This window comes from Hemiscyllium ocellatum, chromosome 37, assembly GCF_020745735.1.
Source record: "Hemiscyllium ocellatum isolate sHemOce1 chromosome 37, sHemOce1.pat.X.cur, whole genome shotgun sequence".
Classification (NCBI taxonomy): domain Eukaryota; kingdom Metazoa; phylum Chordata; class Chondrichthyes; order Orectolobiformes; family Hemiscylliidae; genus Hemiscyllium; species Hemiscyllium ocellatum.
The window spans coordinates 24,851,096-24,875,326 of record NC_083437.1 but is presented as its reverse complement, the minus strand read 5'-3'; the positions used below and the strand labels follow the sequence as shown (position 1 = coordinate 24,875,326).

At 39.3% G+C, this 24,231-nt stretch overlaps 1 protein-coding gene and 1 long non-coding RNA gene across 5 annotated transcripts in view; one reads left to right on the top strand and one right to left on the bottom strand.

Moving 5' to 3' along the window:
• Positions 1-880: 880 nt before the first annotated feature.
• Positions 881-24,231, top strand: part of iffo2b (intermediate filament family orphan 2b) — a 40,378-nt gene continuing 17,027 nt past the window's right edge. For 2 of the 4 annotated variants that reach the window (XM_060852460.1, XM_060852458.1), the window contains exons 1-3: positions 881-1,968; positions 20,826-20,886; positions 21,082-21,177. In XM_060852460.1, coding sequence (XP_060708443.1) covers positions 1,070-1,968; positions 20,826-20,886; positions 21,082-21,177 — 1,056 coding nt within the window. In that variant the 5' untranslated portion in view covers positions 881-1,069. Of the gene's footprint in view, positions 1,969-20,825; positions 20,887-21,081; positions 21,193-24,231 lie in introns of all 4 variants that reach the window. The other 2 variants (XM_060852459.1, XM_060852457.1) reach the window with 1 other exon arrangement.
• Positions 14,369-24,231, bottom strand: part of LOC132833829 (uncharacterized) — a 32,758-nt gene continuing 22,895 nt past the window's right edge. The window contains exon 3 of the long non-coding RNA XR_009647113.1: positions 14,369-14,644. This is a non-coding gene — a long non-coding RNA (uncharacterized LOC132833829). The remainder of the gene's footprint in view (positions 14,645-24,231) is intronic.

Below are 24,231 nucleotides of genomic sequence, written 5' to 3'. Positions count from 1 at the left end.
ATTATTCACACTGTTCATTGGTTGAAACTCATAGCAATGCTTTAATCTTCCAAAGCTCTGAAAAGAGGTTGCTCTTGAAGTCACATCCTGGTCAGCGAGAATCCAAAAATTAATACAAAATTAACAAACGAATCACATCCTAACATTCTGGCAATAGTTTAGGTCTTTTAATCATGGCTAAAATTGCCTGTGAACTTAGTGAAAATATTTATGAGAATGTGACCAATCCTGTTACCATTGGGATCAAGGACTGTAAAATACATTGCAAGGAGCTTTAGAGGTTTCCAGGTGTTCAGGGATACCATGTCGGGGTGAAGTCTGCTTTGGCCAAAATACACTTTTGACGGTGGTCATTAATATCAGCAGCCATCCCAGGCCAGTAACAGCACTGTCTGGTTTTAATAGTCAACTTTTCCATCTTTTGGTGTTCTGCTTTATGATTGCTACCTGAACTTGACATTTGAAAGAGTAGGGGAAGAATGAGATGCTTCGATTCTCTCTCCTTGTCACGAACCAACTGAGAGAGGACTCTATCCTCCTACCTGATCCTGTACCAATACCTCAGTATTTCTGTCTCTCTTTAGACTCCCTCATCAACTGGTTCTGAATTGGTGGACATTCAGCCTTACAGTCGCGGTGCAGTCTGCTGATGATCACATCAATCAACGGTTCACTTCTAAGATAGACGGCGAAGCTGTTAACTCGCCCTTCAACACATCCTCCAACCGTTCCAGCGCGAGCACAGTCAGGAAAGGGCGGGAACGGCTCGCGCGATCCCGTCCAGTGGGCACGAGCCGTGAGGGGGTAGAGCCGAATGTTTCCCCGCCCAGCGGCTCAGCCCTGCCTCCAGCTCTGACGCTGCGGCTTTAGTCACCCTGAAGCCGGCTGCGACGCTATTTTGCTCCGAAGTCTTTGAAAGGGTCGGACGTGAGGATTGGGACCGGCGCCCCACCAACGAACTGAGGCCCAGGCGGCGTCCGGCCCCGGTCCGCTCCTGCTCGTCTGTTTTCCCAGGCCATGGGCTCTTGCCCGCGGCCACTTCACTGATTCCCGGCGCTTAGCCCTTACCATGAACCCGGCGGCAATGCCTCCGCTGCTGACCTGCGGCCTGTCTGATCCCAACCCCGTCACCCTGGCGCTGCGGAATGACTTGGGCTCCAACATCAACCACCTCAAGACCCTCAACCTCCGCTTCCGCTGCTTCCTGGCCAAGGTCCATGAGCTGGAGCGGCGCAACAAGCTACTGGAGAAGCAGCTGCAGGCGGCCCAGGGGCTGCGGAGGAACCGGCTGGGCCGCACCCGGGCTGTAGCCACCCAGACGCTGCTGGATTGCTACAGTTACTCGGTCGGCGGTTACAATTATACGCCCGGTTCCACATACACACCCGCTGCAGGCTTCTCTCCCGGTACCGGCTCCGGCTACACACCCGGTGCCGGTTTCTCTCCCGGTACTGGCTCCGGCTACACACCCGGTGCCGGTTTTTCTCCCGGTACCGGCTCCGGCTACACACCCGGTGCCGGTTTCTCTCCCGGTACCGGCTCCGGCTACACACCCGGTGCCGGTTTCTCACCCGGTACCGGCTCCGGCTACACACCCGGTGCCGGTTTTTCTCCCGGTACCGGCTCCGGCTACACACCCGGTGCCGGTTTCTCTCCCGGTACCGGCTCCGGTTACACACCCGGTGCCGCCTCCAGTTCCACTTATACATCCGGTACCGTCTCGGCTTACACCCGCGACTCGGGGTCGCTGCCTTATCACCATTACCCGAGCCGCCTCCCCGGAACCATTTGGAGCTTCACTCACATCAGAAAGGTGGGAGGCGGCCTGGAGACGGTGCAGGGACCCGGGGTGTCTTGGACCCACCCGGACGGCGTCGGCGTTCAGATCGACACCATCACCCCCGAGCTGCGGGCCCTGTACAACGTGCTAGCCAAAGTGAAGAGGGAGCGGGATGAGTACAAGAAAAAGTGAGTTTGCGCTTTTCCACTGCGGAGCTTGGTGCAATGTGAGAGTGAGCAGCAGCCTGGAAGCTGACAAATTAGCAGTCTCGGTTATTCTGACACTGGGCAGGAGAATTATAATTCCTAAAGTTAAAAGGCAAATCATTGGACGTAACGCAATTGAAGCTAACGGGATGACAAAGGATAAACCGTTATAATGTTGCCATGTAGCGGTTAAGCATTGCACCTGCACGTTTTGTATCACTCTCCGTAATCAATTTATGATCAGTCTGAAGCACTATGTCCTACTTGTACTAAGAATTTCTGATTTTGCTTCAAGGTATCTTGTTGAATGGAGTCTTAAGCCTTTATGGCTCCTACCAAGTGGTAAACCCCTGATCAGGCTATATATTTTCAATAAACCTGAGATTAAAGGGTACCTTGGGTTCTTTGACAGTCCACAATGTGATCGCTAAGATTGTGAATGTTATTTTTTTTGATGAATGTTTATTAAATTGAGTGATGAGATGGTGCATCGTGAAAACTCAAAGGCAACTATCTTATTTTTAAAAGTTGTTTTTATAAGATTTTGATGTTCCATACAATGAGGTCCTCATGAAGATCAAGGGGAAAACCAACATTGGTGGTCTGGGAAAGGTGGACCAGTGAGAGTTTGTGGTCAGAGAGGACCCATGTTTTTCTGAACATTGTAACTAATCCAACAATCCGTTATTCTAACCGTTAGAAAAACATGATTGCACTTTTTGTCAAATTACACACCTACGATAATTCCATATATGTGTGAGGATTATTAAATGTGTAAATCCTACGAGATTTAAAAGGAACCTAGACTTTCAAAACTTTAGATAATTATTTCTAGTTAGATCTAATTTATTGCAATATCTATTACTGTCATGCTCTGAACTTGAGGCAAATTAAATTTCAACTTGTGTGGTTGCAAGAGACGTTTGGTTACTTTGAAGATGGAGCGCAAATAATTTGTTAAGCTTCAGGCAAAACTTGTGAAGTTATATATGTAGGGAAATTATCCAACATGACAAATTGCACACCTACATTTTATTTAAAACATTGTAAACTTGTAATGTTATATGAATATTTGAAATAATCTCTCCAATGTGGGTGTCTTCATCTATCCTAAAGAGAAGGGGTGATGTAAAAGTGATATTGTTGATATCAAATTACCAATCAAACCTATTTCAGTTTTAGATTGGACAATTGAAGGAGATGGAAACTAACTGTAGAATACATATTAGAAATTAATGTAGAATTTGTCAATGCACAGCAGATAAAGTATGAGGTGATTATCATATGTTGCTTCAGTCTGAATACAGACAACTAATTCAGTTATTTGATATTTTGTTTAAACCTGTGAAATTAACATTTCTGTAATTGCAGAATAGTTCTCTGCCTCAGTGGAGCCGCACAACATTTTGCACAATGTTTCAGTTAAATCCTGTCTGGTTTAAATCTCACTGAGTACCTCACTGATCAATCTGTATAATCATGTTGCCAGTAGCAATTTGCAGATTGTACACACAGAATAAAATATTTTCTAGTTATCTTGGATGTTTCAAACATCAGTGAGTGAATGGAAGAAACTTGTGCGTCAAACATAATCTCTTTTTGCACTGGATGTTGTAACCTGATGTTTTAGCTCAACTGTAATGTCCGTCATCTATTGAAAGATTTATTGCCTCAGGACAGTAAAATAAATTTAGTAGAGAATGAAATTCATCCACCTATAACATGTTGGTCTGTTAAACAGTTGCAGGGTGGAAATACAGGTATGGATCTATGTGATGACTTGCTTTTTATAGAAGGACATTTGGAGTCCTTGTAAAATGAGGTGCTTCATTGGATGCAAGAGAAATCGGAGGACAAGGTCATGTTTTGGGCCACTATCACCTGATGAAGGAGCGGTGCTCTGAAAGCTAGTGTGCTTCCAATTAAACCTGTTGGACTATAACCTGGTGGTGTGTGATTTTTAACAGAGGACAAGGTGTTCTTGTGCCTCTGTCTTGTACTTTCTAGTGCTGGGCTACAAAGTGGCATTGTCTGTTTCTGCAAATAAGTCCTCTGTTTGTCCTCTACATGCTTAGTTTTAGGAATCTAATACGGAACCATTTTGAAATTAGACTGATTAGCAAGATTAGATCTCACGGAATGCAGGAAGAATGAACCGGTTTTGAATCCAAATGGCTACAAGGTAGAAGACAGAGGGTTGCCTTTCAGACTGGAGGCCTGTGACCAGTGGTATGCCACAAGGATCAGTGCTGGATCCACTGCTTTTCATCATTTATTTAAATGATTTGGATGTGAACATAGAAGGTACACAGCAGTTAGAAAGTTTGCAGATGACTCCAAAATTGGATCTGTGGTGCACAACGAAGAAGGTTACCTCAGAGTATAATGGGATCTTGAATTAATGAGCCAATGGGCTGAGGAGTGGCAGATGGAGTTTAATTTAGATAAATGCGAGGTGCTACATTTTGGAAAGGCAAATCAGAGCCAGGACATATGCACTTAATGGTAAGGTCCTAATGGGGGTTGATGAACAAAGAGACTTTGGAATGCAGGTTCATAATTCCTTGAAAGTGGAGTCGCAGGTATGTAGGATAGTGAAAAAGGCATTTGGTATGCTTTCCTTTATTGGTCAGAGCATTGTGTATAAGAGTTGGGAGATCATGTTGCAGCTGAACAGGACATCGGTTAGGCCACTTTTAGAATATTGCATGCAATTCTGGTCTCCTTCCTAACAGAAGGATGTTGTGAAACTTGAAAGGGTTCAGAAAAGATTTATAAGGATGTTGCCAGTGTTGGAGGATTTGAGCTATGAGGGAGGCTGAATAGGCTGGGGCTGTTACCCCTGGAGCGTCAGAAGCTGAAGGTTGACCTGACAGAGGTTTATAAAATCATGTGGGGCATGAATAAGGTAAATAGATAAGTCTTTTCTCTGGACTGGGGAGCCCAGAACTAGGGGGCATAGGTTCAGGGTGAGGGAGAAAAATTTAAAAGGGACCTGAGGGACAACGTTTTCATGCAGAGGGTGGTGCTTATATAGAATGAGCTGCCTGAGGAATTGGTGGAGGCTGGTACAATTACAGCATTGAAAATACATCTGGATGGGTATATGAATAGGAAGGGTTTAGAGACAAATGGGACTAGATTAGATTAGGATATCTAGTCAGCATGGACGAGTTGGATTGAAGGGTCTGTTTCCATGCTATACGTCTCTGACTCTCTGAATTCAGAATACAGCCCCTTTTAAAATCTGTTTTTTTTTCCCTCTGTTATTAGTTACATAGAATAGTTTTGCATTTGTTGCAATGTGGGGAGCTACTGATTGTGATCTGTCTTTGAAAGTAAAGTCCGAGGGAAAGTTAATTCATGACACATTGGATATTTACGGATATAGCCAACTCTACACCTGTCAGTCATAGACATTAGGTCCTCGTTCATCTTTGTGAAGAGTGGCCTATTCATTTGTGTTAGCTCTTCAAATGTGGCATTTAGTGCTCTTTCCCTGATTATGGCACTACCTTTCAAATACTTACCAAATAAGTATTAAATTATAGCTTGTATCCATATACTCATTTGTGGTAAATCAATTGTGCTCTCATTATCCTATTGTATGAATAATTTTGTTTTGTACCCTTGAAATTAAAGCCCTTCGCAGTAATAGAAAGTGACATTCCTGATGAAGGGCTGATGCCCAGAACGTTGATTCTGCTGCTCCTCAGATGTTGCCTGACCTGCTGTCCTTTTCCAGCACCATACTTTTCGATTCTGACTCTCCAGCATTTGCAGGCCTCCCTTTCTGCCAGTGATAGCAATCTGCTTTTCTTTTCAAAATGGAACATATCTTTGAAGTGTTTTAATAATCTTCCAATAACTCTACTCTCCCCCACCCCCCCAATTAAACTTCTATATTCCAATGACCAGCAACAATTTATTGTTCTTAGTTATGGATTTTCATCCCTAGTATGATTCTGACGAAGCTTTTCTGTGCTTTTATCATGGTTCTATTATCCAAATGCATGGGCTGTTTGGAGCTGGAGTACTTCCAGTGATCTAACCAAATGTTTTGCACTAGTTCAATGTCACCTCCTCTTCATAATCAATATTCCTAGGATTAAATCCCAAAAGCCTATTAGCATTTATAGCATTTTCTACCTGCCTCACTTCCAACTATAGTTCCTTCTGTGTGTCAGTGCTTGGTTTGGATGTGTGTGGGGGATGTATAAAGGAGTTGGTGGAAACTCCAGGTTACTTTCTAAATCTCCACTGACCAGCCTTTATTCTTTTTTATTTGCCATGATACAAAATATTAATGTATACTTTAACCACTTTTGTCCATCTTTGCCATTTCCAGCAAAATGTTTAATCTCGCTCGTCATGGTCAACCCCTTAGCTTGGTCTACATGTTGCTCTTCAAATTATTATGTCACACGATAAGGTATCTGATGCACAATTTTGTCTACCTTTTGCCTGATTAATGCCTTGAAAATTTTGTTGAAAGGAGCAAATGGGTGCATTTTATTTCAGAAAAGCAAGACTAGCATCCTTAGGTCTTTCTGTTCCTCCACTTTTGATTTTTGAATACAAGATGTACAAATTTTATCACTTACTCTAAATGTATTGGTATTAATGCAATTTGCTCACTATCAGCAATGATTAGTTGAACCCTGATAAGTCCCTGGTCAGTTGACAAGCCATTTCTTCCCTTCCTAGTTAGTTAGGCTTGACAATGTATAATGAATTTCCATGCTATTTTTGAAATTTCCAGGCTGTGGGAGAAGGAAACAAACAGTGTGTCATTCTTCGCAGGGTAATCAGCAATGTATCTCCTTACTGATTAAAAGTTCAAGAAATACAAAATTCGTTCTGAATTAGAATGATAAATTTGTCAAATTGGGTGGGAAAGAGATGAGAGGTAGGCAGGAGTAGAGAAGGAATTGAGATTATTTAAATTTGGAAAAGTCTCCAACAATAATTAAAATCTGAAGGAGTTGGATCCATGATGTCTCAATTGTGTGATAGTAATTTTCTGTACCAGAAGTCGACTGGAAGCATTTAATGCTCAACTCCATTAAATGTGCTTTAACTTGTAATGACATTCTGTGGCAGTTTGAGCATCTGCCGTGTAAATGAGTTTCACTTCACCTTGGTGTTTATTGGGAACCAGCTTGCAAACTATTATTTTTACAAAGCTACTAGCAGACTAGCACATTTACGATAGTGTTGTATCAGTTTCTGCTTTAGATTTAGCATGTTGCTCTTTCAGTGCAATGCCCCCTTCTACTAACTCTTTGTTTAATTGAGGTGGGGACTGGCAACTTTCGTCAAAGATTGCATTGAAATCACTACAATGCTACTTACATTGTCAACTTACTAGTTTCTGTCTAGTGAGTCATTGAAAGATGCCCAGTACAATTAGCCTTTAATATTTTCTCAATGAAGCATTTTTTGTTCAGTTGTTGCAGTTTTCATTCCGCTGCCAAGGACATACTTATGTTAGACCAGTTGGAGTTCTAATCAACCTTTTATTTATCTGAGCTGAAAGTTCTTTTGAACGGAGAACTTGTTCACAAAGACGCTCAGTTGTAGTAGGATGCTTCAGAATTGGATAGTATATTGAAGTTCTTTTCTGACCTGAATACTAATGATTAGTATTGCATCTTAGAGCTAGTTTGGTTTTTTTTTTAAGGCTTAGTACTTATGGCTTTCATGTTTGAGTAATTCTGCGGCTGAGGTCACTCCATGTGATCTCCATGACACATGTTAACTTTGGTCATTATATCTAGATAAATTTATATCATGCTTGTGGAATATGCAGAGAATGTGTTTTCTGTCCATTTCATCAACATCTTTGGAGGGCTGTAAATGTAGTAATTGTTCATTAAGGCTTTAACTGGAAAGCATTCTTTGCACTGTGAAAGAACATGCAAATTGCATTATACAATATGTACAACAATCTACAATTTTATTGAGTTTTATTACTTAAAATTCCAATTTCCTCTAATTGTACCAGGAAAATTGTTTATATTAAACACATTCATGTTTTTCTTTTCTAGGGTCCTCTTTACATCAGGGTTAGTTGTGACTTCCAATTCCAAATTCAAGACCGATCGTGCATTTATCTGAAAGTCTTACCTTTACAGTTTTGCACATAAGGTGATTTATTATTCACACTTGCAAGAAATGTTTGGAGGCAGAATAGTATGAGAACTGAAAACAGGAAAAGATGGCTTTGGGAATTAAAAGGAAAACATCTGTCCATAACCACACAAACACTGGACAGCTGAAGCTGCATCTAGTTGTACTTTGTGATATTTTCACAAAATAATAGCATAAATGCCTCCATTCTGAAGTTGCAAGAGGGCACATTAATTATGATTTTTAAACTGCTCCCCATTTTCTTTTGACACTTAATTTTTGAGTAAAAGTATTTCTGCAGCTTAAGTATATTTTGTTGTATTTGCTGCCAATACATAACCAAACTAAGTTACATATAAATGGATGACAGAAAATGAGCTAAGATCCTCTCCTTTCAGTGAAATTTAATATTTCTAAAGTATTGGATGTTGGATGAAAAATGAGTAACACAAATATTGTATTAACATTATTTGGTTTCGGGGTAACATTATCCCGGTGACATCTGGCCGAAGAATGTGGAACAAATTGCTGTGTATTAGAAAATTTCTTGCAGCTATTAAGGCTGTCTCTGGTTTAGACAGGCATGCGGCACCTTTAAATCCAGCTAAGAACTTTAAACAGTCCATGCTTTTACACTGAGCAGAAACATCTCTCCCATTCACATACACGTGTAGTGTGACTGAAACAAATTGTCAAACAGAATATAGTGTTACAATCACAGAGGAAGTGCAGAGAAGGATATCAACATTAACCTTTGAGAGGTCCATTGAAAAGTCTGAACAGCAGAGAAGAAGCTGTTCTTGAATCTGTTCATATGTGTATTCAATCTTCTGCCCAACTGAAGAGGATGATGTGTGGGGGGAATCTTTGATTATATTGGTTGCTTTCCTGAGGCAAAAAAATGTATAGATGGAATCATTGGATGGAAAGCTAGTTTGTATGATTGACTGGGCTGTATTCATGATTCTGTAGTTTCTTACAGTCTTGGGAAGGGCAGTTGCCATACCATGCTGTGATGCATCCAAATAGGTAAGAGTGTCTTTCCGGACTTGCTGGATTTCCTTAGCTTCTTGCAGGAGTACAGGCATTGTTATACTTTTTTGACAGTTGCTTTGGTGTGGGTGGCCCAGGACAGATTGGTGATCATCACTCCTAGGAACTTGACACCATTACAGATTGTCTTCAGATTCATTTTGGGAAGTAATAGGGTAGGGAAATGGTGGGTGAGATAATCTTTAGAGGTTCAGTGTGGACCTGTTTTCACATTATAGGGATTCTGTGCACCAAGCACAGCCAAATGAAATTAGTTCAGGTTAGGAAATGTGGGAGGCATGGGCAAGTTGTGCCGAACGGCCTGTTTCCTTGCTGTCTGACTTTAGGAAACATCTGAAACTCTCTCCCCAGAAGACAGTGGATGCAGCAATGATTAGAAATTCTAGGTGTCCCATTGATAACTTATCATCAAGAAATGTGAAGGGAAGGAGGTAAATGAAGTTGAGGTACAGAGCTTTTCTGTTCTGGTTGACTAGCAGAAAAGGTTTAGAAAAGTTGAATGGCCTCCTTCTGTTCCATTTATTCTGAAGCGATACTCAGTGGTGGCCTTTTTGGAACACATTTCCTCTTAATTACAAGTTGATTAGTTAAAGCCACTTCAAAGACACTTCCTGTATAATCTAGGGTGACACATATGAGGCAGTGCTGCACTATGTCTGGTATTGTCTTTGTGGATGAGGGATTAAATAAAGGCCAAAATCATTCTTCGAGTTGGATGTCAGAAATCTCATGACAGTTGAAAAAGACAGATCATTTGGTGATTGTTATTTGTGACATACTTCTGTGTGCAAATTGATTCCCTGTGTTGTAGAAGTACTTTATTGCCTCTGAAGCACTTTTGGATACTCTGAAATAGTTAAGGATTTTATATAAGTGTATCAAATTAATGGCTCTTTCAAATTTGTCAGATGTTCAGTGGCTACTAGAAAGAGACAATGCCTGTAGTTCAGGATTCTTTCAGTATGAATATGTTTTATGATTCTGCTGCATTCGAAATTCTTCAGACAAGTTGCAACACAAAACTTGTGCTAAGGTATGTCTCAGAAAACACAGTTGTTTTGGAGATTACAGCCTTTGCATCTTTTCTGTTCACAATTTGTATGGATGCCTGAATATAATTGAATGTAATGAAATAATGATCAGGCAGGGCTAGGTAAGATTGAAATCTAATGAGTAATACACTTTTGTTATTAAAACTTGATCATTCCCTCTAAGCTAAGGTTTCACCATTTTTTAATTTTGGAAAAGAAACCAGTGTATATGCTAGAGTGCCAGCAGGTTCGTCCGGAAGAGTTCAATTATTGTGCTCCTGTTTGTTATGCACCAACTATCTCCATAGCCGCCTTTTAAAATCCTTTGTGGAGTGGCATGAGATGAGCAAGATCTTTTTGATTTCAAGTTACTTTCAGATTTATATTTCTTAGACAGAAGATTTTATCCTTGTCAACCCTTTTGAACAATATCCCTGGATATCCTTTGAGTATAAAACTTTAGCACTCAAATTGTGTAAATGGGAATGATTCTCTTCAGAAGAAAATTTGCAAATAAATGTAATGTTGAAAAAAATGTCCTATCTGTATTGTCTTGTATCTGTGTGGTTCATGTAGTTAACAATGATTTCTGACTGTTGAAAATGGAGCTAAATATGTCAGCTATTTTTTAAATGTCAAGAAATCCTACCAATGAGAGAGAGATTAACAATTAATATGCCATTGGAATTTTTTCTCATTATGTTCATCAGAATATAGAACCTTTGTGTGATGGTACGAGGGTTTCAATATTCACTGAACAGCAGGAAAAAGCATGGTTAAATAGAAGTGTTTGACATAACTGTTTTCAAAATGTGACTAGTATTTAATTGGGACCTTTTTCTTATTTGCAAGCCTTTGTGGTGTTTGAATGGATGTATTATAGAAACTACAGCTTCTTTAAGAAGTAGTCACCCACATTCATTATAAAGGATGAATGAATGAAATAGCTTGAAAATGTGGCTGAGCAAGGTTTGGAGATTCCGAGCGCACACATTAGATGAAGAAAATATTCTTTTTTAGGACCTGTTCAGGTTTATGAGAAGTTGCTGTTGGAGTTCAATTGCAGACAAATGATACTGACATGATTCCCAGTAGTCTCACCAGGCATTGGATGTCTCTCTGTAACAAACCCTTTGAGGATACCATGGGAGGGATTAAAAAGTGGAAAGATTGGATGAGTGGAGATAATATACAGACTTAGCAACACTCTCTGTGAGGGGGTTGTAGAGATCTGGAGTGAAATCAGAAGGATGAGCATTCAAGAAATACGGGATATCCAATATACTTGATTAGACAGGTAGTTAGTGGAATGATATAGCGGATGGCTACGTGATGAACCAGTTGGTGTAATTCAAGAAGTAAACTGGGATGTGTTATTTGATTTGGATGAGGGTGACTTTTATGGAATTTAATACACGCTGTTTTAAGTAGTTTTTTTCTGTTATTGTGAAAATAAATTTAGAATTTTTGCATTTTTAAAATTTCACAAACTAGTATCCACATCCATTGAAACTTTCTTTTAAGTAGAAGTTCAATAGTTTATCATTGGCTCCTTTTTGTGCTCCTGTTGACCTAGCCAGTGATACCCACTTCTCATGAATATTTTTTTAAAAGTACAATAGAGCAATCATAGGTCATGCATATTAAGGGAATAAAAATGTGATTAAGTTTCTTGAAGGAAAATGAATAATGTTGTCTGCAAATCAAATTTATCTCTCAATCTTTCCTTTATTGTCTCCCACGTGAGTCCAGAGAAATATGAGCTATTCTTATTCTGTTGCCTTCATTTGGATTATATTGCAATATCAAACAGAGATACAATTAAATTGGAAGCTGTGTAAGACTGTTAAACATTCACCGTGAATGCCGTTAAAAGTAAACCTATTTTGTATGATTGCACAAATGTGTAATTTCTGAAAAGCTCTGTCAGAATCAGTGTAATATCTTTTTGCTAAGCTTTTAGAGAAGTGTTGAATTTTCTCACGCATTTTTATACTAATAGTTTGGCAGTACAGAATAGTTTCACAGATTAAATCACAATTAGTGTGACAGAAAAGAATGTCACAAGAAACTATGCGAAATAAGTAAGCTTGCGTGACAGTTGGAACTGAGCCTGCCACACCCAAATATGCCACACCTGAATCTACCACACCTGGTCAGGTATTTCACATGGCAAAAAGACAAATGTTTTTCGATCTGGAGGGGTTCACTCTCTTGAAGACCATGATTCTTGTGCTATCCTAATTTTCCATATCACCTTGCCATTTCTGAAGTATGGCCAACCTGGCAGATAAACTTCTGTAGCGACACCCAAATGTTATATTTACCAGTTGAGAACTTATCTGTATTTTGTTTACACTGCGAACACATTATGTATTAGTCTAAAACAGATTCTTATTTTCAAGCATCACCACCCTCACTGTTTTCTAAATTATTTGTGGAAAAATTAGGCAACAAAATCCACAAGCTGGTTGCATAATATTTGCAATTTTTAAAAACAAAACAAATATGTGAGATGTGTAATGTGTTTGTCATTATTTCAGTGAAAAGCCAACTTTATTTTTATTGCAATATTTAAATTTGTGTTCTCTGGAAATGGTTTTAATACAAACTACGTGCAAAGTTGAAATTGAGACCATATGCAAAAGAACCTAATTTGTATCTTTATATCTTATGAAGAGAAACACATGAATTGAACTTCAAAAGCTTCTGGGGTCAATCATTGCTTGTGCTTTGATTAGAAAATTTTCATATTCTGCTTGGAGACAGTTGTGTAAGAATGAATGGGGAGAAATATTTACATTGAAAACATCTGATTTGTTGGTTTCTAAATCTTTTATAAAAAGATAGCCAAGCTAACCCAAGTAACCACAGACCAGTTAGTTTTCTATCTGTATTTGGAAACATTTTGCAATTTTCAACTATCAATGTAAGTATAGAAAGGGAAAACTACTTAGTAACAGTGTAGATTTCAGAAAGGAAAAAAATGTACTTGACCACCCTGATCCAAATCCTTTTAAGGAGGTAACACACATGATGGATGGAGAAAAACATTTTTTGTGATGTACATGGAGTGTCTTCGAACACTTTCCACTAGGTGTTATGTAGAGAATTACTGGAGAAGATTTACGCAGTCAGCAATTTGTTGTAGGTTGCAAGTTGAATCTCTTTTATGAAATTTTCAGGCAGAAGAAAACAGTTGGAATTAGTGACAATTTCTCAGTGAAAGGATACTGCAACATTTCCAATCAGATTCTGTTTCAACATTAATTTTGATGTGTTGGTTTTGATTTAAGCTGTGAGAGATTGGTGTGTGCAAATTTATAGACCATATTTATATGTAGTAAATTGTTTTAAGGTCAAAAGTTGCTTTGGAATTTTAGTAAGTTGGTTGAAGAGGTGGCATATGAAATGCAATGCGCAATAAATGTTAAATTTATTTTTGGTTTTTTAAGATCTATAATTAAACGTTTGGGGAAAATATGAGTGAAGATGAAGGTTAGTGATTTGACAGCACCTCACGTCCTGCTAAACTTTATGAACCCCTCCATAGTTTTCTAAGCTCATCATTTGTTTCTACAAGATTATCAAACCATAAGAATGTCTATACCACTCAAACTCCACTCTAAGTAAGTGAAACACCAGATTATTCTCTCTTAACTGCCAAAGCCCAGGTTTACTTGTATTGCAATGAAAACCCCACTCTCTCGAGTATCGCTTGAAATCAAGGGCTGGAATTTCTTTTCATTACATATTTTGGGTACAATGTTCCCAAATTCACACCCCAATTTTTTTTTCATGATCGTTGAAGTTTCAAACCATTCGTGCACATTAAGCACATATCTGAAGGCTGTGCAATCTTGGAAATCTTCCAGTTTTTAATATGACTCATACACTGCGGTAAAAATACAATAAGAAAAAAGCAAAGTGCAGATCTTTGGCAATTTTCAGAGTTGTTTTTTTAAAACATGAAACATTTTAAAACATTTTTTTTCCTTGCCCTGACATTCTGGGTATCATTTTGGATCTGTTTTGATCAATTGTAATTTCTAGATTTTTTTTGGTGCATCACTCTTAATGTCTCTTATCCCATGACAGTTTGAGATGTATTAATGAATAGGAATCAACAGACCATGTAACATAAATGAGTCTACCACTTTCCAAAGTTTACATTTTTTAATCGCTGGGTATTTAATTCTTAATTTCTTGTGTGCCATCTCCCAAATAAGCAGGAAGCTCCACCTTCCAGGTGCCCAATCTTGCTTGGTGTTGTTTTTAATCTCAATTTTAAAAATGGAGGAGGATATAAGTTAAATTGCAGCCACTCGTGACGTAAAATTTACAAGCAAGCTATTTTTTTTCCAAAAGTTCCAGAATATCTTGTGATAAAATGGTGTTTGCTTGGTAAGTCATCTGGTCCAGATGGAATACTTCCCAGATTGCTGAAAGAAACAAAAATACAAATAATATTCACATAATATTCAAATTACTGCTACAGGTCATTTTGCTATCACGCACATTTCATCAGCGCGAATTGGCATTAACGCGATTGACGAATTGTGGATGTTGTTTGTATAACGCAAACTTTCCACTGAATGGGTGCAGTGATTTTCCATTAGCGATCTTCTATAGTGCAGTTTTCTATAGCTGTTTTCCATAGTGTGACTTTCTATAGTGCGACGTTGTAGAGAGCACAGCTGTTGCGTTATAGCAAGACAACCTGTATTTATCTTCACTGGGAGTACAGTTAGTATCACAGTATTGAAAAGTCAAGTTATCCTGACCTTTCAAGAAAGGAGAGCAGGATTAAGCTTATCTGCAGGCCTGTTAGAGAAACATCAATGATGGGGACGATATGGCAAACCATTTCTCTGCAATAAAATAAACTTTCTTTTGGCAAATTTATGGGTTACTTGAGACTCACTGTGCCTTTTAATAAAGGCAGATCCTATCTGAGTAACTCAAGAGTTATTTGAGGTACCTGGGTAGGTCAATCAAGACAGTGAAGTGGATGCTGTATGAAGTTGCTTAAAAGGCATTCAACAAAATACATTCAGGATTTTTATTAAAAAGTCCATGGAATTGAGATTGCAACAGTGCGTTTGCAGATTTGATTCAGTGACTGGAAGCAGTGGATGATGATGGATTGATTTATTGGACTAGGGCACAGTTTTGAATCCTTTGTTTTCAGTTTTTGTAACTTACACTCTGGGTCTCTAGGACAGTTTTCTCAGCCAAGGAAGAATGAGTATAAGGATTTTTTCTCAAATGGCCAAGAGGGAAATACTTTGATAGTTACCAGGATTTTTCTTATGTTGGGTGAGATTTTGCTGGAGCTGCCTTGATTAGCTGTGTGCAAGAGTGTGCACATGTGAATGTCTATCATTGAGGTTGTGAGAATGAGAAAATAAAAGTGTATCTTGTACCAAAGGTTTGATTTGACAGTAGTGGTTTTCTCCACAACCCTGTGGAGAATATCTGAGACGAATAAGTCTTTTAATTTTATTGTTTTGTTTATTTTGTGCTTAAGAGAGAGCAGTAGTGCATCATATAGTGGTGATCGGCCTAGGGTCAGACTTTTTACTTACTTATCCACATTAGAGTCCTAGGCTTTACTCTTCAGCTGGTTGCAAACGCCTCTTATTTTTAGCTTCAGTGGGCTAGGAAGAGACCTCATGATGTGGTTTTCTGTTGCTTTCCTTATATGCTTAAAGGAAATGCAAATGCCATACTTGAAAGGTCTTCTGTTTGTAAGCAGCCATTGTCCCTTGAGGCTATAGTTCAGCTATTGACTATGGCTTGCAACCCTGAGCATGGGAACCTTTATCTGTGACATTGTGCAAAAGAACAGAAGTTACCTTCCTTTAGAGATCTCCAATGATCCGGTTAGCCAAATATTATACTTTTGGTTAGTGTCATGGTATTGTACAATGGAAACCTGCAAATGGTTTGATCTTTTAAGACTTGGTTCAGAGCAGCCTTTCTATTTCAGTTGCCTCCTCTGTCACGACATTAGTAATTGCTTCTCTCAAATTTGCCAACCACATCAATTATTAAGTAAAAATTGTCTCTCAATTTATGACCTAGGCACACTGCCGTTGAGAAAAGCAAGTTGGATCTAAATTGAAACAGAAAGGAACTTCGGATGCTGGAAATCAGAAACAAAAACTGAAATTACTGGAAAAGCTCAGTAGGTCTGGCAGCACCTGTGCAGAGAAATCAAAGTTAACATTTCGGGTCCAGTTTCCCTTCCTCAGAACTGTTCTTAGAAAGGGTCACTGGACCCAAAACGTTAACTTTGATTTCTCTCTACAGATACCACCAGACCTGCTGAGCTCTTGTTTTGGATCTAAATTTTCAGAAATCCAGTCCAGAAGCCATAGATTTAAGGTGAGAGGGGAAAGATATAAAAAGGACCTGAGGGGTAACTTGTTCATGCAAGGGGGTGGTGTGTGTATGGAACAAGCTGTCAGAGGAAGTAGTAGAGACGGGTGCAATTACAAAATTTAAAAGACACCTGGATATATTTATGAATAGGAAGTGTTTGTGGGATATGGGCCAAGTGGTGGCAAATGGGACTGGGTTAGGTTGAGATGTCTGGTCTGTATGGGCGAGTTGGACCAAAGGGTCTGTTTTTGTGCTGTATTATTCTGACTCTAAATCAATTGATGTAAAAGCTTTCACTGCAATGTTGCTGATAAAAATTGTTAGGTTACTGTTAGGTACTTTTGTAATACTTAACCAAATTTAGCAGATTAAGTATGTTGGAAATCATCTGAATGCATTGATGAGATAAGTTACATTTCTTCCTTCTAGTGTGTAAAAGTTTGATGCAAATGTTTCTCTGATTCTAATTCTTGATCTCCTCTGTTCCATGGTTTTGAATCAAAGGATGTTGATAGTAGTCAGACAAGACTTTAGGCTGATTTGTAGTGGTATAAGAAATATTACAGATCATAAATATGATTACAGGCTAAGTTAATTGTCAAAATTGCAATTTGTTTGAATGTGATATCTGAATTCTGAAAGGTTTTCGACCATTAAACAAAACAGAATTGTGACAGGGAGGGGTCTGCAAACTTCTTTTTTGGCAATGCTAACAAAAGTTATGCAGACCCAGAAAAACTAGATTGATGAGTTATTTGATTCATTTTTGGAATGTGAGCATCACTGGCTAAGCTAACATTTATTGCCCATCCTTAATTGGCTTTGAATGTACTACATTCTTTTTTTCTATCAGAAAAAGACATGAATTGGGTGTAACTACAGAGGAAATATTTGAGGGAGGGGTTTCCATGAAAACGTTGCTACAGCTCCTGACGTATTTACAGTTGGCCTGGCAAATTAAAGGTTGTGATCCACAGGCAGCAGAATAGCTTAAAGCATTGGAAATAGTTCTGAAATTGTGATCTTATTGTGACCACACCTAAAGTAGAGTTTAGTTCTCCTAGTGAAGAGGACATTAAGTTTTTAAGAGGGCAAAAGGAATGCAATAGATTAGTTTCAGAACAGAAGTACAGATCTTTGAGAAATGGGTAAGCAATATGAGGACTTCCTCCTCTGAAAGAAGGACAGGCATAATTAAATAAACATACTCGAGAATTTTGAAGGATTTGGAGATGAAGACTGAAGTGTTTTCTGTTGCCCACATTATCTTCCAAACTAAATACTGCAAAAGGTACATTAATACAAAATATTTCTGGTAAACATACTTTCAAATGTATTTTTTTCTAGCCCAATTCATTTCTGTGCAAAAATGTGAGTCTTGTTAAAGCCATGGAACCACAAAAGTATTTTCTGATCAATCTGTTCAGAAGTATCATTATACACCTTTTGGAGCCCATGAGACCTGAATCTGGGCCCCTCGGTCCAAAGGTACTACCTCTGCGCCACAAGTGGGGCCCCAGCATGAATGTGAAATTGTAGTTACCAAATGATGACTCCCTGTGATTGGATTCAAGATTTGTGCAGGTTTCCACTAGCAAATAAGCTTCAGGGATTACTTCATTTGGAAATTCATCAGGGTAATCTTGTCGGACGTTGTTCAGACAGTCTAGAAGGGCCAAAGGAATATTACATGAAAATTGTCACTTATAGTTATTTTGGTCTCTGAGCATCTGGCAATGGAGTGAAGAAAACATACCACTCTGATCTTTTAATCAAACGATAGTTGCTCTTTGCCGCAAAATGAAAATTGCATGTTTATTCAGTTTTAAGGAACTGACTGACAGTTCTTGAGATGCGAAAGGAGATCATTCAGCAATTGAGCTGAACAATTAGTCCATTTCCTTCATTGCTTCAACAATACACCAATTTAGCTTTGTTCAGTTGCACCATTCCTGCTCAGAACTTGTCCAGCTGTCCCAGGAATCTGAAGCCCTCCCGTCTGCAACATTGACCGGCCATTTACTTCTCAACTTTACTTCTCTTTTTCCTGTAGTCTCATATTACTCAGTAATTCAGAGATGACAGTTTTGAGGAGCTATTATTAAATGTTCTACCTAATCCTGAAACTCTGAAGGATCTGTTAAGTTCTTTTACTCCTGAGGTTCTTACACACTTGATGCAACTAGAACACACCAACTTCTGTGAATAAGCAATCAAATTTACTAAGCACAATACAGTAGAAGTTAGGTGACCCCCCTTTGACCCTCTTCACAGGCATGCAAAGTCGGGTCTAAATGAAAACTCAAACAACCCCAGGTTATAGTCCAACTTGTTTATTTGGAAGCATTAGCTTTCTGAGCACTGCTCCAAAACCACCTGATGAAGTAGTAGTACTCCAAAAGCTAGTGCTTCCAAATAAACCTATTGGACTATAACCTGGTGTGTGATTTTTAATGTAGTGCACCCCAGTCCAACACCGGCATCTCCAAATTGGGTCAAAGTGAGACTCTGAACAAAGAAAGTGAGGACTGCAGATGCTGGAGATCAGAGCTGAAAAATGTGTTGCTGGAAAAGTGCAGCAGGTCAGGCAGCATCCAAGGAGCAGGAGAATCGAAGTTTTGGGCATAAGGCTGAAGAAGGGCTTATGTCCAAAACGTCGATTCTCCTGCTACTTGGATGCTGCCTGACCTGCTGCGCTTTTCCAGCAAAACATTTTTCAGCTCTGAACAAAGAAAGCAAAGTCCCTTTATACAGGTCAGTTGCAATGCTTACAGATACAGTACTCTGGCTGCTCCCCCACAGTCACAGCTGCAAATGTGTTGCTGGTTAAAGCACAGCAGGCCAGGCAGCATCTCAGGAATAGAGAATTCGACGTTTCGAGCATAAGCCCTTCATCAGGAATGAGAGAGAGAGCCAAGCAGGCTAAGATAAAAGGTAGGGAGGAGGGACTAGGGGGAGGGGCGATGGAGGTGGGATAGGTGGAAGGAGGTCAAGGTGAGGGTGATAGGCCGGAGTGGGGTGGGGGCGGAGAGGTAAGAGTTTCTGTGCAGAGGAGATGACCTGGGGGTGCAGTGAGAGAGGGACTCGCTGAAATCCTTGTAGAGGGAGGAAGAGAGCTTCTTCAAGGAAGGCATCCTTGTAAGAGGATTCGCAGTAGGTTAAAATCTTCGAGTAAAAAATGAGGTCTGCAGATGCTGGAGATCACAGCTGCAAATGTGTTGCTGGTTAAAGCACAGCAGCCCAGGCAGCATCTCAGGAATAGAGAATTCGACGTTTCGAGCATAAGCCCTTCATCAGGAATAAGAGAGAGAGCCAAGCAGGCTAAGATAAAAGGTAGGGAGGAGGGACTAGGGGGAGGGGCGATGGAGGTGGGATAGGTGGAAGGAGGTCAAGGTGAGGGTGATAGGCCGGAGTGGGGTGGGGGCGGAGAGGTAAGAGTTTCTGTGCAGAGGAGATGACCTGGGGGGTGCAGTGAGAGAGGGACTAACATGCCACTTAAGACTACCCCTAAATGAAGTGTGAATTACAATGGATAGTCATCCACATTCTTCCATGGCTTTCGTCCTCACCCAAAGACAGTACAGTTTAATCCTTTTTATGTAACATTAATGTCCAGAGGGATAGTCCCACTTAGTCTTTTAACATTACAGATCCATTTCCTTGCATCAGTAGTTCTGTTGCAAACATGTTTTCTGCTCTCCTGCAAAAAAAAACCCTGTTCTGTGCCAAATTCTATAACAATTTCTACTTTGCCGCCAGGGAAGCAATATATATTTGATGATTTACATCGGTAGATACCAAATCATTTATTATTGAATTGCTTAAATGATTCTTAGGTGATGAGGAATTCTGATAGATTTTTCTAAGTTCTGAATTTGACTTCATGGAAACTTTAATTTTGAGATTTGTCCTCACAAGTGAATGTTACAAAATAGACCTGACAATGTTGATTTTTCTTTTGGCAATTTCTTACCCAAATTATTTTCTTGTTGCTCTTAAGGAAGATTTAAGATAGATGACAACATGTTTTATCTGGCCTGCTTCTAATGTTGGTAGCTGTGAATGGTTTTAATGAGGTATATCCACTAATTCAAGGAAGTTTCAGTTTTTTTTGACTTATTAATTTTGACACAAGTCATTACTTGATGTACAGCTGTCACTGTGTCTTGAAAGTTGTTGATTCAATATTTGTCATGATGTGATTCTTGTAACGATATTTATTTATCTTCTCTCTAGGTGGGAACAAGAATTCACTCTTAGACAGCATCTACAGGAAATTGTGGCTGCACTGCAGGTGGTAAGCTAGGAACATTTTATTTTTCACAAGATATTCCAGGGCATAAGTTTATTTATGATGTTTACGTGCTTTGGATTGTTTTTTTGGATGGTGGGTGTAAAATGGAGCAAAATAATGATGGGTTCAGTTGGGTTTGGGTTATGTGGCATTTTCTGATAGCTGAGAGTTTTGAGAATTCTATGTTTGTAATTTCAGGATTCTCAGGAAGCTGAGGCTATTCAGAAGGAACTCAATGAGAAGGTGGAAAAATTGAAGTCAGAGCTAGTTGTGTTTAAGGGGCTGATGAGTGATGTAAGTACTTTACAGGTGAGCAGAAAAGTTGCCACAATATAGATCGGTAATGATAAGTAGTCGTTTAGCTAAGAAGCCATGACAAATAGTATGCTTAGCCATCTTTTAGTCCTTCCATTAATTAAAATGAGATGAAGCTTTTTTTTTAAAAAAAAAGTCACTCGGAAATGGGTGTTGATGGCTGATCGTCATTTATTGTCCGTTCCTAATTGCCTTTGAGAAGATGGTGGTGAGCTGCCATCTTGAACTACTGCAGTCCATGTGCTGTGGTTTAGACCCCTAATGCCCTAGGGAAATATCCTGAAGTAATATAGCATATGGCGTGGCAAGAAGTTTCCATGCTTTTTATACCCAATAGGTACATACATTTTATTTTCTTTGTACAACTTGTTCAGTTTGACATGGCTTTCCCTTTGGTCTGTAACTTAATTCCCCATATCCAACTTTACCTCGAAACCCAAATTCTTACCATCTCTTGCATGTTGAAGATTTTCCTACTTTGACAATAGATTCAGGGCCAAGTGGCATCCAACTCCCTACATACCTGATATAGGAGGGACCACTGACCGTTAGCCTGCAGGGGTCTGGGAAAGGGAGGAGAGTATTCTGGAACTGAATGAGGAAGGAGTCCAGAAAGGAAAGACATCCGTCGTTTTGGAATTGGGAAAAAAAAATGCCAAATGACGGAGCAACTGGGAGAGGTTATCGTAGGCTAGAAAGCAATTATAGGAAAAGTTGGACTGAAGGCAGATGCATAGCTGGACTCGAAGGAAACAATCCTCGGGTTTCACTCTTGGCTTTTGAAAAATGTAATGGAGAGCAATTAGGGGTTTCCTGGAAGAGCCTTACTGTATTGGTGGATGGGGATAGGGAGCAGGTACTTGAGGTTGTCTGCCTTCTGCGATTATTCTGGAACAGTCATAGTTTTGCCTAAGAGATTGAGATACAATAAAGGGATGGGCAATAATTGATGACCTAACCAGTGACCTATCATCACCACCCACACATGCCTTTTTTAAAAAGGCCTTGCATCTGAGTGAATCTTGTAAACAAGGTGTCCTTCTGTTCCACCTCTGTCTTCTTACTTTCCACGTTAACTGGCATATCTCCAGCAATGTTTTCTGTTCCCTTCCTTTTCACTGTCACTTCTTCAGATTTTTTTTTCAAGACCTTACCCTTGACTCTAGGACATGAAGCATGTAAGCAGTGATGATCCCTGGGAGTTAATGGATTTTGTGGGCAGTATGAAGATTTGCAGGTGTCACAGAATAAAGAGCATGGTTAATGGAAAAGGATTGGAAACCACTACAGAGGAAAATGGACTATTTAAGTAGCTAGGTAGATAGAAGTTTAATTCAAAAACTAATGTGATACATTTGAGAAGGGAGAACAGAGAAATTGACTCTAAATGATAGAACTTTAAAAAGAATAAATATACATTTTGCAGACATCAACATCTTTAAAGTGAATAGGCAAATTAAAACAGTATCTTTTTTATTAAAAAAAATCAACATTCTAGGTTTTACAAACCTACTTAAATCGTTGATTAGGATGCAGATAAAATCCAGTGTCCAATTCTGAGTACCCTACTGAGGGGAGGTAGTGCAGAAAATGGTATTGACTGTGATATCATGGGTGGGTGAGCTGTTTTTAACTTGGAGAGCTATATCAATTTCTGTTATCTATTTTCATATCTGAAATCTCTGATCCATGATGTCAATTTACTGCTTTTCTGCGCACCCTGCTAAGCCTTCGTAAAGTAAGGCGCCCAGATTTTTGAATATACTACTCCAGCGAAGGCCTAAGCAGTGAACTATAAAGGTTCAGTGTAATCTGTTTGCTTTTGAACTGTCTGTGTTTATAAAATCAAAGATCCGTATGTGCCTTTTTAACAGCCATATCAGCTTGCTTCTTCTATTAAATAAAGAAAAATTACAATGGAGGAAAAGGCCAGGACCACAGAGCAGGCCTTACATCACTTTTTCTACGTAATATTATTTTACAAATCAGTCTCTGATCATAGTTTATCTAACTGCTGGCACTCTGTAACAGTATCCACAGCTTGGAGTAAGCCTCCAAATATACTTATGACATCCAGCTGTACTACTTCACTGATTCTATTAATCGTTCTAAAGGCCTTGTCATGGTCCCCATATCCACCCTCAGAATTCTAATTGGTATAAAACTCTGGTCTGCACTGAAAACGCCACTCGTTTTCACTCATCTTTTGGTTTGCTGTTTAACCCAACCCAGATAAAAATCCTCATACTCAGACACTTTCCATCTCTGCATCTTCAGCCTGTGTAATAATTGCAGACATATATCAAAAAATAAGTAAAATTCATGATCAGAATTTCAAAATGTGCACAGAATTTAAGTGAACAGTGAGGAGCACAGAATAGACTTCAAGAGGACTTGGGCGGTACAATGAGTTGAAACATGGCAATGTAGTTCAGTCCAGATAAGTGAAAGATGATGCATTTTGATACACAAAATGAGGCAAGACATGTTAATTTGGAAATTTTAAAGGATTTGTATTGTTCTCAGAACAGTGAAGGCTAAGAGAAGATGCGATAGACATGCTTCAAATTATGAAAGTTTAGAAAAGATAGATAACTTGCTTGAGGGTTAATGACCAGGAGGACCGATTTAAGGTATTTACAACAGGACAGAGGTGACATAAGGAAATGCTTTTCATATAATCGATATCTAGGATTTGGAATACACTGCCTGATTGTATTCACCATACTGAGTTAATTGTCTTTAAAAGGAAATGTAATAAACACTGAAGGAGAAAGCATGTGCAGGAGAATGAGAAGAGAGTGGGAAAGTTGAGCTGACTCGATTGTGCAAGAATCACCTCAGGCATGGACTAAGTGCTGTATAGTAGGTTTATGGTTTTGTGACCCATTCCTACAAGTTTCAAGTTATTGATTCAGATATTCAGTATCTTCCCAACCCTTGATTAATAAACCTTTAGCTGTCTAATACTTGCTGTAGGGAGCACTCTGTCCCCAACCTGCTTTATCTTAATGCTTTGTTAAAGCCCAGCTT